At 45.7% G+C, this 16,060-nt stretch overlaps 1 protein-coding gene across 2 annotated transcripts; it reads left to right on the forward strand.

The window, feature by feature from the left end:
• The first annotated feature begins 1,122 nt into the window (after positions 1-1,122).
• SLN (sarcolipin) lies at positions 1,123-3,666 on the forward strand. 2 transcript variants are annotated; one of them, XM_087758624.1, is made up of 2 exons: positions 1,123-1,244; positions 3,000-3,666. In XM_087758624.1, exon 2 carries the CDS (start codon positions 3,107-3,109, stop codon positions 3,200-3,202), a length of 96 nt encoding a protein of 31 aa, XP_087614750.1. In that variant the 5' UTR covers positions 1,123-1,244; positions 3,000-3,106; the 3' UTR covers positions 3,203-3,666. The 2 variants fall into 2 exon arrangements, with proteins under 2 accessions (XP_087614750.1, XP_087614749.1); XM_087758623.1 differs by lacking the exon at positions 1,123-1,244 and adding an exon at positions 1,847-1,947.
• The last annotated feature ends 12,394 nt before the right edge of the window (positions 3,667-16,060 follow it).

Below are 16,060 nucleotides of genomic sequence, written 5' to 3' on the forward strand. Positions count from 1 at the left end.
TTTTGCTGGTGGATATTTATGTGATTCGAGGTGAAGTGGATTAGCCAGTGCATGAGAAATCCAGAGACTTCTGCTTTGGAACATGCCAGGGAAGGGAATAGCCTAGGACAGTCTCATGGCAGATGTACACCCTGCTTTCCTCGGGCAGAGGGGGAACATTTTGAATCTGGATTTCCCAAATCCCCTGTAAGTATGGGACAGGTTTGCCCAAGTTTTCCTTGAGAGGACAGGCTTTGGTGGCTCAGCCTAGAAGGCCGTGCATCGCAATAGGACCCCGCAAACCTGCTTAGGCATCTAAGCCTGAATGAGGCATGGGTTAAGCCTTTGCTCTTTCATCTGTATATTTTAGGAGAGGACTCCCACGCAGCATGTTGGCTTCTGTGAACATGCTGCCTGGGTGTCTAGGAGAGCAATGGCAAGGCAGTCAAGCCAATGAAAGGGAAGATTTCTGCAGCTCTGCTCCCCCTCCTACCTCCAGTGATTGCGAGGGGAGGCTATTTAGGGAAATCATCCAGCAAAACCCAAGAAACCCTCCCCTCCACACCCCTGGTTACTCACAGCTATTTGTTTTGTTGTGTTTTTCATCAGGTTGGTTTCCAGCCAGCCGGCCTCCCTCACTGGGGGCATCGCACCGTGACGTGAGTGCCGGCGCTGGTGCAAAGGGTGAAACCTGGGCGCTGATGGAGGGGGGCTGTCACAGCAAGCTTGGATACTCTGAGCTACACTATCTCCCAGCATGCCCGAATGTAAATACAAAAGACATCAGAATCAGTAAATAATCTGCATACTATATATCATGTGGTGTTTGGCAGTGGGAATAAGGCCAGCACTGTGGATAGCCTTACACACTTAAACCTGATCAGGATCCTCATGCTCATCTGGCAGCACCATGTTGCAGAAGTGACCCCTCTGACTTCAGTGGAAATACTCGTATCATTCATCTGAAGCAAAGGCTCTGAGTGGGGGGAACCCACGGCAGCGCAAGGCCGGCACGCTGAGACTCTCTTTCAGCTCTATCAATTTAAAGGAAACAAATAGCCATTTCTTTTTGTTCATGTGTATAGCAAGTTCTAGCAGCGCCTTGGGCAAAGATAAGATGATGTGGGGATTACAGCTATCTAGGCCACAGAGCCGTGTGCTTTCTGGGAAGAAACACTGCAGGGTACCAGAAATACTTCTCTGTATGCTCACGCAGATGGAGCATTAACATCAGCATTGAAAATCAATGAGGGAAGAGCATGCAGGTGAGTCAGTGACTCTTTAAAGCAATGGATTGTGCTTTTCAGACCTCTTAGTCCCAAACTTTTCTATCCAGCAAATGATCCTGGATTTCAGTAGTCTGTATTCAAATGCAAATAATATTTTTTTCCTATTCCTTTTCTTTTAAATGCATATGAACTTGAGAAGCTGTGGGGACTATAGCTATATAGGACAGCAACAGCTGTACTGTACTTAAGAAAGTAACTGTGTAGACAGGGCTCCATACACTAGAACTGATCTTGAGAGATCCCAAAATCTGCACGCAGGCTTCTGCAAGTGGCTCACTCCTTCTTTCTCTTTTCCCCACACTGTGTGCAAAGACACCAACGGGCCAAAAGTTCTCGTAAAATCCCATTGAGCCCCAAGGGCTACACACAGCTCTGCTCTTAGCACGGCACCACGTCAGAAGAACTAAAAGAAGCAAATCAGCCCACAGAGGCCACTACATAAACAGCCTTAACCAAATCCTGCAGCCCAGCTTAGCCCTTTTAAAATATTTTGGGGGTGATGTCAGCACCTGGGTTGCCAATGCACTTGTTGCTCTCCTCCCTCAGCCTACTTTAGTTCCCACACAGGGACAGGGCATCCAGACCGAGTGGGAGATAGGCACAAGCTGAGAGGGAAATAATATCTGCACTGACCCAAAGTCCAGAGGCAGAACCACTGGGCTCCATTTACCTCCTCAAGGTAAAATACTTGGCTTACTTATTAGGTCAGATTTTCTCTTGTCCAAGGACATAGGAGGCTGACAAAACAACTTGGGAATGTAGGAATTTGTTAACTGCATGCACCGGGCTTTTAATATTTAATTTGCAAACTAAACTCTGTCTTCTTTTGGGTATGGTCCCAGGGCTTCACTTGTTTGCACCATAGATGTTACAGCCTAAGCGGGCTTGTCTGCTAAGATTTTGGTTGCGTAGCTGAAATTCTTTGTCTAGAGCTTATGCCTCATTTGTTTAAAGGTTTTTAATTTTATTTATACAGCATGCAGATGGGATTAGTGCATGATATTCATGATAAATTTTTCTCATTTCTCTGCATGAACTCCAAGAACATATAAAAATCAAAACTTGCTGTGATAAAGTAAATAAAAAAAAAACAACAAAAAAGTTCTCGAATATAACTTGAATGGGATTTCTGAAGTAAGAGATCTATAGCAGCTTGAAAGTGCAGGAAAGTCAGAAGGTGCTTGAGAAAATGCTATTTCATCTGTAGGATTAACTCACAAAATTTATTAAGTTCTTCAGAATTGAAAATATCTAACCTAAGATTCTCCTTGTACTTTTAGTGGTAACATAAATAATTCAGTTTTATTAGTCTTTCTTTATAAGAGAATAATTTGGACCTAGTTTCTTTAAAAAATGAAAATATGCAAACAAATATAAGAATTTAAAGAAGTCTAACCAGTGGCATATTTACCATGTATATCTTTTGAAAGTAATAAAGGGGGCTTGGGCATTATTTATTTGAAAATGCTTGCACAAAGCAGTGCTAATTTCCAAGGACTGCTCACTCTTGCGTGGTATATTTTGGGGTGACACTGAGAACGCTCCATGTCAAATGCTGGAAATCAAAGAAGGTGATAAGCTGCCAGAGATAGCTTTTACTTTTTAGCGTCCCCAGTGCTTACTAAGTTTGAGCCACTGAAACAACATTTATTTACACCAATATAAATAGCTCTGCTGAACCTGCCACCTTCATGCATCTGTTCTTCACATATTTTTCTTTTTCCTTAAAAGAGCCCGTGACCTGAAGGTTGAGCTCAAGGACGCTCCCAGGCAAGTCACTGAAGTTTTCCCCTTGCTCTACCTGTTGACCTCTGCTCTCCCCTGATTACTCCCGAAAAATGGAGAGATCCACACAAGAACTTTTCCTCAACTTCATGATTGTCCTGATTACTGTGTTGCTCATGTGGCTCCTTGTGAAGTCTTATCAGGAGTAAAAGACAATCAGAAACTCTGGGAGGTGATTTAAGTGTGTGTCTCCGCAGACATAAGTAACACCCACAGCACACCGCTGTGATTAGCTTTCAGTCAACTGAGGATGTCGTCAATTTTTTTTTACTCTCTCGTATCTGTTGCCCGTGCTAACGTCTATGATGGGTCTATGATGGTGTAATTATTTTATTCTGCAGTGATCCAGCTGTAAAATGTAAAATGCAAGATCCTTAGGAACTGTTCAATGTGGCTGTCTCCTCCGGTGGTTATTGTGAATGCTGTAACCCCCTGCCCGCCATGCCGGCTTGGTTGGTGTTGGTGTTAGGTTCTTGAGGGTATAAAACTGCAGCATGCAATGTAACCATCTGTATTAACCAGCGTAAGAGGCACAAACTCGCTTAGCAGAAAGGAATGTGAAACCTCTACTTTCACTTGCTCGTTTCACTTAAATAAAGAACATGTAAAACCATTTTTTGTAGCATTCCTTATCCTTCTCCTGGCCTGACTGCTGTTCACTGAGAGACCTGCTGATAACTGCAGTACAGTGCGCTGTGCAAGTCTGGTGGTTTGCTTGCTCCTCCCACCTGCATTTTTATTTGTATTTAAAAAAAAAAAAATTGCTGTAGAGTGGAAATCCTGCAACTTAACAGCTGTGTAGCCACATGAATGAGCTGTTCAGGTCACTTTTCTGTCCAGAGTGACTTACACTGTTGGTGCCTATGGACGTGGACTTCAAAGACAACCTCCGTCCCACCGAGACATTGTCAATAATTGCATTTTCTGAAGCTGGATTTCGGGCAGGGATTCCCAGGATCCTATATTTGGCCAAGCTATGCTTGGAGCAGTGCCTGGAAGGACGAGCCTGGGTCAGTCGCAGTCATAGGCACCCGCTGGCGCCGCAGCCCTGCTGCGAGCCTTGCCTGGGGCGGCAGTCCCTTGGGGTCTGCTGTGGTGCGCCAGGCGCCGCGGCACGGCCATGCTCAGCTTCGGCAGGACAAGGCGCGAGTGTGTCTGGGTTGCTGTGATGGTGTCGTCGCCTGCTAAAAAATCTTGAGCCAGCTTGAAGAGCCCACAGTCCCTGGGTTTGTGCAATCAGTAATCAAACTCCGCCTAGGCATTCCCCATCTGTTATTTTAATGGCTTCAGAGAATCAGTATCTTCTACAAAATACAGCTTTCTGTAGCAGGCAGTGAGGTGTGTGCCACACTGCTGATACAGGTCTCCTTCCCCTCCAGGAGCCTGCAGGAGCAGGCAGCATCGCGAGGCTGTGCTGTGAGTTACCCAAGGCTGCTCTCTGGTATGGTTAGATGGAGCAGTGTTGGCCGTGGCAGCTGGGACTTGGGCTTGGGCTTTAAGGAAAGACAGCAAACATTGTGGTAGCACCGCTTGTTAAGTGTGTGTGTTGCTTAAATATTGCCAGTAAATGACCCGTTGCCCTGTGCCACTTGTGCTGTCCGTCCGGGTTTGCAGCCACCCCGCTGCAGCTGGTGCCACTCATCCTTCCAGTCAAGAAATCCCCACTCCAGTGCAATGATAAAAATCACCTCTTGTTTACTCTTGGCTGCAACTGAGCAAACCTCCTTCCAGCATTTCCAGGGATAGCAAATTTTCTGCGAGAAAACCAAGACATTGAAATGAACTTTTGCCAGGGGTGGACGCAGCCTTTCTCTGCAGCCCACCTTGTGCCAGATGTTGCTATATTTTCACTAATTTACACGGTCAGCTTGTGTTCATAAGCTTGGCTGACAGACGCAGCAGCAGCTAGAGAAGGACATGGAAAATCTATTTTTAAATACAGGGAATACTTGATAATTCAGTATGAAAGATTCTCGTCTTTCACCGGCTGTGACTCCCTACCCCAGCTGAACATGGTGTCTTCATCCAGCATTATCAGACCTTTCCTGTGACTTAAAAATAGATTTTCAGAGTCTCTCATGCATCACAGCTTTCACAGGGGACCTCAATGCTGTGCACTGGTCCCACCTGGCAGGGCTGAGCTTTTCTGCCAGTCCCAGTGCACATGGCCACTGCCCAGGGAGAGCAATGTCATGAGCAAATTGATGTGTTTGGGCTCATCTCAGGCTAGCAACGCAAAAAATAGAGGTGTGGGCTTCACTGTCTGAACTAGAAGTGGTTCAGCAACAGCTCAAGGTGATCCTAGCAATTTTCAGATAGGAAGAGAAAATGTTCCGGAGAGTTTGGGCCATCCGCAACTTTTAGCCATCAGTCTTTTTGGGAGTAGACTTGCATCTAACTTTGACGATATGATTAAGGTAAAGCACCCCAAACAAGTTGCTAGAAGTGAGAATACCAGCCTAAGTGGTTCTCTTTTCAGGCTTTTATAATTTTAAAGCAGATTTTAAATGAGGTAAGTTAGTCGCCTAAGTAAGTAATTTGCCTAAAACTGAAGAAAGGCAATGCAACTGGCTGCAAAGAGCCAGCACTGTGCAGGTGCACAGGCACATTAGTGTCAAAGAGCATCAGCCAAATACACATATACAGACAAAATTTCCCAGTTTGAGGGACCTTAATATAGATGTTTGGTGTGACCCTCGAGTCTCAAACTCTCTTCATTATCTTCCCACTTGCCAAAGAGGCCCTGGAGGAGAGGTGACTCTCCAGTGATGTATGTTACCAGCATTTTCCAGCCCTTTGCAGTGTAAGGGCGATTGAGAACACCAGAGGGCTTCTGGGCTAACAGTGATTTGTCTTTAGTTTGTCAGTAAAATTATTTTAGGCAAAAGTTTTATTAAAACTATACTTTAGAGTAAGTAGCTGCCCTAACTCCTCCAGCCTCCCTGGGCAAACTCTTCCAGTGTTTGACCACCCTCACAGTAAAAAACCTTTTTCTTATGTTTAAATGTAATTCCTGCATTTCAGTTTGTGCCCATTACCTCTTGTCTTGTTGCTGGGCACCACTGAGAAGAGTCTGGCTCTGTCTTCTTTATTCCCTCCCATCAGGTATTTACATACATTGATAAGATCCCCCTGAGCTGTCTCTTCTCCAGGCTGAACAGTCCCAGCTCCCTCAGCCTTTTCTCATATGTCAGATGATCCAGTCCATTTGTCTTCTTCATGGTCCTTTGCTGGACTGTCTCCAGCATGTCCACGTCTCTCTTGTACTGGGGAGCCCAGCACTGGACACAGCACTCCAGGTGTGTCTCACCAGTGCTGAGCAGAGGGGAAGGATCACCTCCCTTGACCTGCTGGCAGTGCTCTGCCTGATGCGGCCCAGGAGGCTGTTTGGCTACTGCCGCAAGGGCCCACTGCTGGCTCATGGTCACCTTGATGTCCATGGTGAGCCCCAGGTCCTCTGCAGAGCTGCTTTCCAGCTGGTTGGTCCCAGCCTGTCCTGGTGCCTGGGGTTATTCCTTCCCGGGGCAGAACTTGGCATTTCCCTCTGTTGAATTTGATGAGGTTCCTGTCGGCTCATTTCTCCAGCCTGTTGAGCAGGACAACACTCTGGTGTATCAGCCACTCCTTTCAGTTCTATATCCTTATTTTACATCTTTCCATATGTACATTTACATACTTTACATCATTTTAATTAACCCATACCTGTTTTAAGCCGCAGATGTTTATCCCTTCTTTGTGGCCCCTAACACATTATGAATGATGTACCATGAAGAGCATCTATTATGCAAGCTCTCTTTTACATCTGCAAGCTTTTTTTTTTTTTTTTAATATATATATTTTCATACGTATATATGTATGTATATCAACATTTGACCTGCTGTAAGTTTTACACATAGTGTGCACAGGACATGAACGCAGCACAGTACCTGCTCATGGAGAGGATTGCCAAGGCGACACTATGCTTACCCTGTTTCCTCTCCCATCCCATCTACTTTGTTAAAGGCACGCTGTGTAGGACCTCAGGAACTGCCAATGACAAGAAAAACGGTGGTTGCTCATGACTTTGACCTGACCTGAACAAGGCAATTTTCATTCTGGCATGTAAGTATAGATGAATTAGCCTCACCCAGAAGCAGAAGTTCAGTGGTGGCCTTTCCGTTCACTTTACTGGGCTTTGGATCAGACCGTAACTACCTAATTTTAGATGTTCAGATTTCAAAAGTTTGGCTCTAGGCCTGGTAATTCAGAATTGCTAAGCACTCAGCACTTTGCTCAACAGAAACTAGAGACACAGGATGTTCAACATGCTTTTGGGAAAAATCAGACCACGAGTTTGTGTGCCTGGATACCAGCCTGGAAACCAAATTTTAGGCACCAAGATTTGAAACTTTGGTTAAACCTTAGAAAATTGTTCAGTGGCGTTTACCAAAATGCTTTTATCAATCAATCAGAAGTGTTTTCAGTCAAAATGGGTTTTTGTATTTTTTTCAAGAGTGTTTTTATCAAGGAAAATTAAAATTTGTCAAAGGCAAATGCCATGCTTGAAAACCAGCTGTGTCCATTTTGCTTTTGAATGATATCATGGTTGCTGTAAACTGTGTGGCTTGTGCCCCTTTTCTCTTTTATTGCCCAGGCCCAGGTCAGGCAGGTTCTCTATCCTGTGTGACATAACCAGCCACGCTCACGATCTCTCACTGCCAAGTCACAGGGTAGGAAACTGCCATGCAATGAGAGAGAGAGGAGAAAGGAAAAAAAAATGACTGACACCGAGGAACTGCATGTGCTGCATTTCTAAGTGAGTTGATTACAAACCATTTATTGCTGACATTTTTCAGTTTGCAAAGATTCACTCAAAATTCAGTTTTCTGTGGAAAAAATTGCACACTGCCTAAGCTCTTTGTGTGTGTGTGTGTTGTGTGTGTGTACTCAGTAGATGCATAGAAGGAGAAGGAAAGGCAAAAAACAAGGTTCTCAGCCTTATCAAAACAGCATTCCTACGTATGTATATAAGTTTTCTCTGGACCAAACCAAGAAAATGTGAAGCATAAATAACTTCCTCGCTACGTAGCAAGTCCAGCATGGTTCTATTTATACAACTGCATTTGGAAGTGTCCCAAAGGTGATAGATGCCCTTGGAATTCAAGAAGAACTTTGTACGATAATTATCTATATTTTGGTGGTGCAGTGAGCTAGGAGGGATCAAGAAGACTGACAGCTGCTGACCCCTTGGGATGCCGTTGTCGGGGCTCCTAAATCATTCTCCACCTACACAGCTGAGCTGGTTTGCCCCTTGTGCATAGGGTTTACTCACAGATTAGTGTCTCGCAGGTCTGAGCTGGAAAAGCCTTTGGCGCATTTCCCAGGGCCGTATACAGCTGGTGCTCAAGCCAATCAACTCTGACCTCTTAGCTTAACAGTTCAGCTGTCAGCTTCTAAAGAGAGATGACAGCATTTTCAAGCAGGCTCCATTATGCTTATCAGCTAATGCTAATCTCTACTCGCACTGGGCTGATCTGTGAGGGAGTGTAAAGAAGCATAAATTAATGCAAAATGAATGGAGATGGTCAGTTTGTGCTGGTGTGTGTGCTGTATTGCACTTGTACTTGCCAGTTCCTTGCTGTAGTGGGTGGATGAGGGAGATGAGGAATAATTCAGTTTTGGCAGCAGTTGTTAGCTGAATGTAGGCCTATGCTTCCTTATACTACAGCTTGTATGGCAGGGTCCAGAAGGGCGTTTATATGGTGCATGGATGTGCCTTGATCTATTGGCTTTGCATATATGCCTCTTCTTGCACCCAGAAGAGCAGCCAGAGCTGTCTCTCTCTTCTTGCAAATGACTGTTTTCCTCGTCTTTCACCTCTCCCCTCTTGGGAGGCAGGCAGTGGCTTTTATCTCTCGCCCTCATGGCCAGAGTGGTACACGGTCTACCACAACAATGTCATGTCCAGTTCATGTCTGCTCTGCGCTGCTGTCCCTGCCCAGGCCTGGAATGAGTGTGGCTCAGGTGACCTGAAGATCAAATTGATGGGGTCAGGACATTCACAGCGACCCAGGTATCTAACAGTTTCTTAGGAGGGACTTATCCCTTGCAGAGATGTGCCTCGGGAGAAGGGCTCCTGGAGAAGATCCTACCTTGCACTCATAGAAATTTGCACATTTCTACATGCATTTGGTGTAACTTTGGTCTTGCACGTTACCGTGACAGCCTGGCCTAGATGCATTCTCCAAAACATCTAGGGGGAGCGACCCAATTCCTTAATTAAAACCATGGAACACGCTGAGCAATAAATAATCTAGAATGCATTATCTAGAATGCCAATCTAGAATGTCCTAGCTTGGAGAGGGATACTGTCTCTTGGGGAGCTTCCATGAAAGCAAATACCAAAGGCTGCCCTTCTTTCAGTGCTTAAGAGGCCACAGGCTCCTCAGCCCAGCTCAATGAAGAGAAAGATATTTTACAATGGAGAAAAATGCTGACAGAAAGTTGTTGCAATTTGCTTATGGGAACTAACAAGAAGTATGTGCATAGGACATTTTGCACTTTTCTTGATGGAATTTAGAAAGCATTTAGGTAACTTAGAGCAGTGTTTCCCAGAATGGAAAATGCTTGCCTCAGGGAAGACAAGCGCTCCAGGAGTTTTATTTCCTCCAGGCTGCTGCAGCCTCTTTGGGCTCTCCTGGACATCTGGGTGCAGGATCCTTGGCAGTCTTTCTCCAAGGTGAGGACATTCACAACAGCTAACTCCTATCCAGACAACATGCCAAAGAAGCACAGGATAGAATCATAGAATATCTGAAGTTGGAAAGGACCCATAAGAATCATTGAGTCCAACTCCCTGCTCCTCACAGCACTACCTAAAACTAAACCATATGACTAAGAGCGTCGTCCAGATGCAACTTAACTCTGACAGGCAGACTGAGTGAAAATCTCCCAATACAGTTCCAAACCCCTGAAGGGGCACAGCCTCACCATGATCACCAAACTCTGATTACCACCAGAAATGCAAGTATCATTAACCTAATTTGATTCACAGCGTTTTCTTGGAAAGAGTTAGGAAGCATCCTATGGTTCCAGCAGTCAACTAGCAGCAAGCGGCTGAAACACGGGGGTAGATGCAAGAACACCAGGCAAGCAGTGTGCTCTTTGGCCTTAGAAACCCTGCCCGGCCCTGCCCGGCGCTGTCCAGGGTGCTGAAGCGGCGGGAGGCGGGGGCAGCGCAGGGCAGGAGAGTGACCCTGCCCTAGGGGGAACGGGGGGGTCCCCACTCTCTGGGTTTTAGCACAAGATCAGAAAGCTCTTGCTTTTACCCCAGAACGTTCCTGAGTGTGCGTGGGGGTCAATTGAAAGGCAATTAAGGTGATGCTGTTCATAAAAATCATAGAATCGTTAAGGTTGGAAAAGACCCTTAAGACCATCGAGTCCAACAGTTAACCTAGCACTGCCAAGTCCACCACTAAACCATGTCCCTAAGCACCACGTCTACCCATCTTTCAAATACCTCCAGGGATGGAGACTCAACCACTTCCCTCGGTAGCCTGTTCCAGTGCTTGACAACAGTTTCAGTGAAGAAATTCTTCCTAATATCCAATCTAAACCTCCCCTGGCTCAACTTGAGGCCATCTCTTGCCCTATCACTTGTTACTTGGGAGGAGAGACCAACCCTCACCTTGCTACAACCTCCTTTCAGGTAGTTGTAAAGAGCAATAAGGTCTCCCCTCAGCCTCCTCTTCTCCAAACTAAACAACCCCAGCTCCCTCAGCCGCTCCTCATAACACTTGTGCTCTAGACCCTTCACCAGCTTCGTTGCCCTTCTTTGGACACGCTCCAGCACCTCGATGTCCTTCTTGTAGTGAGGGGCCCAAAACTGAACACAGTACTCGAGGTGCGGCCTCACCAGTGCCGAGCACAGGGGCACTATCACCTCCCTGGTCCTGCTGGCCACACTATTCCTGATACAAGCCAGGATCCCATTGGCCCTCTTGGCCACCTGAGCACATTGATGGCTCAGTGCTCATGGCTTAGAGGTTGTCTTTTTTTTCCCTTGAGACCTCAAATTCATTGTACTGTCAGACATAAATAGTGAAGACTAGGTTATGGGGGCCTTGCAAGAAGAAAAGTTTTGAAGGGGGAATGAGACTTTAGTTTGAGCAGGTAGAATGCAGGTGAAAGAAATAAGTAAGAAGATAAAATCCAAAGAAGGCATTGGCATGATGGTTAGCTCATTATTGTTAGAAACTGAAAAATGTACCAGGCATTAAACAGAGGAAGCTGCCCCTTCTGCCTGGGAGATCTGACTTTCTACATTTGGAAGTCACTTAACGGTCAGATTTCAGGTGTTGCAGAATGATGATGTGATAGCTTTAAACAAGACAAGACAATGTCTTCCATGCGGGGTATGTGTATTGAGTAACACAAACTTCAGCCATGTCAGAGAAGTGGCTTTTAACAACAGCCACAACAAGATATTTCATTCTCAAAGGAAATCGTACTTGTTTTTTTGGAGAAGGCTTTCTCATGGCTGAAACAAGGAAGAACAGCTTGGGAATTCAGGCCTCTCTCATGCACTAGCATAATTAAAACCTAACTTATTTTCCATTACACCTCATTTCCCCCAAATATGATAAGTAGGTGTTATTTGTCCACCTGTTGGGACCTTGTGAAACTGAATTCCTTCTCATGTGCAAAGCATTTCTTGTCCTGGCTGGAACATGGCTATTGGGTATCAGTCATAGAACAGCAGCTTGCTGAGATACATTGATATTATGTGGGCTTGTTAAGAAAAATTTGCTCTCTCTAGAACACAGCATTTTTTCCCATTGCAGTGCTTGTTACAGGTAATTTAATATGAAGAACATAAATTTATTACTACTGCTTTGACCCTAAGAGCAGTGAGCGGAGATATCCTGGAATTAACTCCTGACAGAAACCAAGACAGATGTACAAGTCCCACTGCCTATGCAAGGCAAAGCATCACTCTGCAGCTCGCAACTGCATGTGGATATTTCAGACTCACATTATTTTAGATAGGTACATGGTCTTATACACATTTTTGCTATGTGCTTATCTCCCTCTCTGAAGTTTAGGCATTTGATATTAGGGTTATATTATCAATTACATTTTCAGTAGCATCGCAGATGACCTAACCCGAATGGCATAGGCTGCACTGCCTCCCAAAATGCTCTACCCCAAAGGCAATTCTCTCTCTGGGAGCAAGGGAGTCTCTCACTTCCATCATTCAGATGTCTAGGAGCTGTCATTGCTGTGCCTGAAAAATAATGGAATTGAACTATGGCATAGAAGTTAATTACCAGTATGTATGAGACTCATAGGCAGCAATTATAGCCATTCATAATAAATTTAAGAGGATCACAAAAGACACTGTTGCTAGACAGGGATGTTTAATTTGCATTTATAGGTGCAAATTAAGAATATAGAATAAAACATTGAAGTGTCAGCATCTCTCTCTATGACTTGCAGTTCAGACAGCTCCAAAATGACTCCAACTGCTGCAGGTTCCCAAATGCACTGCACAGTCTCTCTGTAGCTTTTGGATCTCTATTGGAATTAGAAGTCAGTTTAGTGCTCCAAAAAGCACTGATATTTCTACATGATAAGAAAGTCACCGACTGGCTTTTCAAATAGCCTCCCAGGATATGAATGCTTAGTCTAGCTTTTAATACAAGGGCACTCATACCACTGATCGGGGAAGACTTTCTGACCCACTCAGTAGATAGTTGATGTTCACATCTCCCTCAGACCTGCTTTTTTATCCAGCAAATGAAAGGAGAGCACCGCGCTGGGATTATAACTCTTTGCTGGGGCTCAGGGTCTCCTATTCTTTGCTGTTGCTGGATTCATCTCTTCTGGCCAGATTTGGAGCTGGTGTAAATTTGCACAGCTTCACAGCAGACAGGCATGATTTACACTAACAGAGGCCTGTCTCAAGCATGGACAAAAAAATAAGATATATTCTATTCTGCGAGACAGAAGCAGCTGATTCTCCCTGGAGGGAGCCTGGTGGGAGTTTGAGGGTGCGTTAGGGGCAGAACAACCCCATGCACTAAATTAGCAGCTGAGCTAGAGAAGCTGTGTGTTCCCCATGCAGCCACATGCCCATGCCTCTTTCCCATAGCCCTCATGAAAGGGGCAAAGCAGTTGGAGGCAGCAGCTTTGAGACGGCCAAGCTTAGAGCAACTCTCCCACCCCTGGTGTCAGAGCAGCCCCCTGTGAGCTGGGCCAGGGCAGGATGGGAGGAGGGGGCTCCCCAGGTCAGCTGGCGCCTGCTCAGGCCTCTGCTCCCACCAGTCTTTTTCTGCTCTTTTTTGGCCACAGAGCTACTGAGAGGTGACACCCACATCTTCTGCAAAATGGTTCTCTGCCAATTGTGTGCGACAAAGGGTGAAAGGGAGAGAAGCTGAAGGGGCAGTGGGGACAGAGACATGGAAACTCAAGCTAAAGTGTATGTCAGTTGGCTTAAATTCAAACCAACTAACCAATGTGAATGTAAAACTGGGAGAAAGTGAAGAGGCAGGTGATGGCTTAGTCACAGCAGCTTAAAGGAACATGTGAGACCATCCAGAGCCAAATCAGCATCACAAATACCCCTATCAAAGAGAGGCAGCAAACTGCATCCTCACGTCTTCTGCATCCTGTCCCTTTGGCGTCCCCCCCCATCCAGCACGTCAAGCAGGGACAGCTTTGCGGGGGTGAGCAGGCAGGCGTCATGGGCTGGATCAGCCTGAGAGGTCTGCATCACGAGGTGCAGAACTCGTGCCATTCCCATCGGCTAGGACTGAGTCGACTCAAAAAGACTGAGTTGTTCCCAGGAGTCAGTCTGCAACTCAGCAAAGCTCACACCTGCCTTTGAGCAGGCAAGGAGGGCTCGTGTGCTTGGGTGACGCTTGCTTAACGAGTCTTGCCAGAAGGATGCCTTGGTTTGACAAAGGCAGGTGACAAAAGCTAAGAGGCTGAGCTGATTTATTGCTTTTGAGGGTTTTGGTACTGTTTTTGCTGGGTGTACACACTGCTGATTGGCCTGTGGTGGGATGGGAACCGCACAAGTGCTTTGCTGGATGAATTAAAAGGAATCTGCTCAGAACAGAGCACATCACCAGGGAAAAGACAGAGCACTCAGCTGTCAAATGCCTTTGACATAGGTGACCATGGCTGTTTTCTCAAATTTGATCTCCCCTTAGTTTCTGAGATTGTCCTCCCACCTTTCTGATCATTACTGCCACAAGTCCTGTCGAGGATTCTTTCTATCCATGGGGCTCTCCACGGGGTTCTGCCGCTGGTCCATTTTTTACTCCTGCTTCAACATTTTCTCCTTTGTTAATCTTGTTTGCAAGTACAGTCTTGGCAGTTCTTGCCCCATTGATGAGTCACAGAGCTCTCTCTGCTCCAGACTTTTATCCTGATGTCTGTATTACAGTTCCAAGTTGTTCAATATTTCCTAACAGCTCTCCCCCAATTAAGCCTGATGTGCATACGGAGCTCTTTCCAGCTGTGGAGAACACTCCCATCTTGTCTCTGGACCATGACCAAGGGCTCCACTTTTGTCCCTAACCCCTCTTTAGGGCTTTACATCTAAGCTATATCTACATCTTGTTGACACTTCCTGACTGGCCTCTCTTGAGCAGCACAGCATTTCTTCCCCAGAAGTAAAATTTGTCCCCAAAGTTGCCCTTATCTTCTCAGGCCCATGGACAACATGCAGTGTTGTCACGCTCAGACCCATTCAGGACCCTGGCACACAGCCCTTGCTGAGCTCTCTGTGCCAACTGCACCAGCCCCATGTTTATCACACCAGCATCCCTATGAATCTCCCCTTCAACACACACTTTCTCACTTTGGACTATGTTTTTCTTTGAAGAACCTTCTCAGCCAGGCTGTACCCACCAGGAATATATCTGTCCTCATTTCCAGTATGTCACAGTGCCATGCCCTGTTGTCCTTTGGTTAGGTTTTTCATAGTCATCTCCATGTGTCTTCCTTGGTTGCCCTTGCAATTGGGAAAAACTGCCGATAAACATACAACAAGCTTCCTCGTGTGCCTTTCTCCAGCTCCTCTTGTACTGCTCTGCTGTGCTGAGCTGCCATCTGTGCTGGTAGGTGTTGACCCCATGCTCCCCTGCCTTCCTCACCTCCCTTGTTTCAGGCTGTAAGCTCTTTGGGGAATATGCCACCTTTAGTTACTTGTTTTTACAGCCCTTCAGCACAGTGGAGCCCAGGTCTAGGAACACAGCAACACAAGTAACAAACCCTCAGCCTTTCCGTATAGTTCGTTTTGATCTAAGCTGCTGTACCCAGTTCTTGCTTGGAGGTTTTAGAGCTAAATCTCATTTTCTAATTATAGTTCTATATAGAGAAGAACAGTTTCCTTCACTAGAATAAGTAATGACCTGATTTCTATGTGCGCTGCTCACAGGGGAAAGCACAAAGCCAGCCTGCTATGTTCCTACGTGATCTTGTAGGAAGACTCCTGTCTAATCTTTGGCAAGTCTTATAGAAAACCTGCACTGCCACAAACTAAGGAAAACAATGAATAATTCATTTTCTTATCTGTTTCAGGATTGTTTTCTGCAACACATCTATTTTAATAATTCATGTGATTTTCAGCTGCACCATGCGGCAGATACAAGTGTACAGGGGGCAGCCATACTGCTTTTCTCATGTAGCCTGGAGGAGTCATTAGTGCAAAATTCCAGCTCACATTGGACCAAATTCCAAGTGAGGAGTGAGGTGAAAATCAGGGTGGTTAGCAAGACTCAAAGTAGAACAGTTCTCTGAAAATCAGAGATTATGAGAGTCATTGACAGAGGAGTCTTCCTATAATGCCAAAATGGTCATCTGCTGACGATGGCAAGCTTGTCAAGAGCCAGCTGGGGAACAGAGGGAAGCATATACAGAGTTCCCCTATTTCCCAGCAGTCCTGCCCAAACACACGAACATTTATGGAATTGCACATGGTTATGGCTTCAGGCTGTAACTGATTCCTACCTCAGTCA

The sequence above is a fragment of the Nipponia nippon genome, unplaced genomic scaffold (assembly GCF_047370975.1).
Source record: "Nipponia nippon isolate SJK-2023a ecotype South Korea unplaced genomic scaffold, ASM4737097v1 scaffold_2, whole genome shotgun sequence".
In the NCBI taxonomy this organism is placed as follows: Eukaryota; Metazoa; Chordata; class Aves; order Pelecaniformes; family Threskiornithidae; genus Nipponia; species Nipponia nippon.

What these genes read in the sequence shown, in the direction of transcription:
- SLN (XM_087758624.1), top strand. Translation starts at nt 3,107, where the DNA reads ATGGAGAGATCCACACAAGAACTTTTCCTCAACTTCATGATTGTCCTG.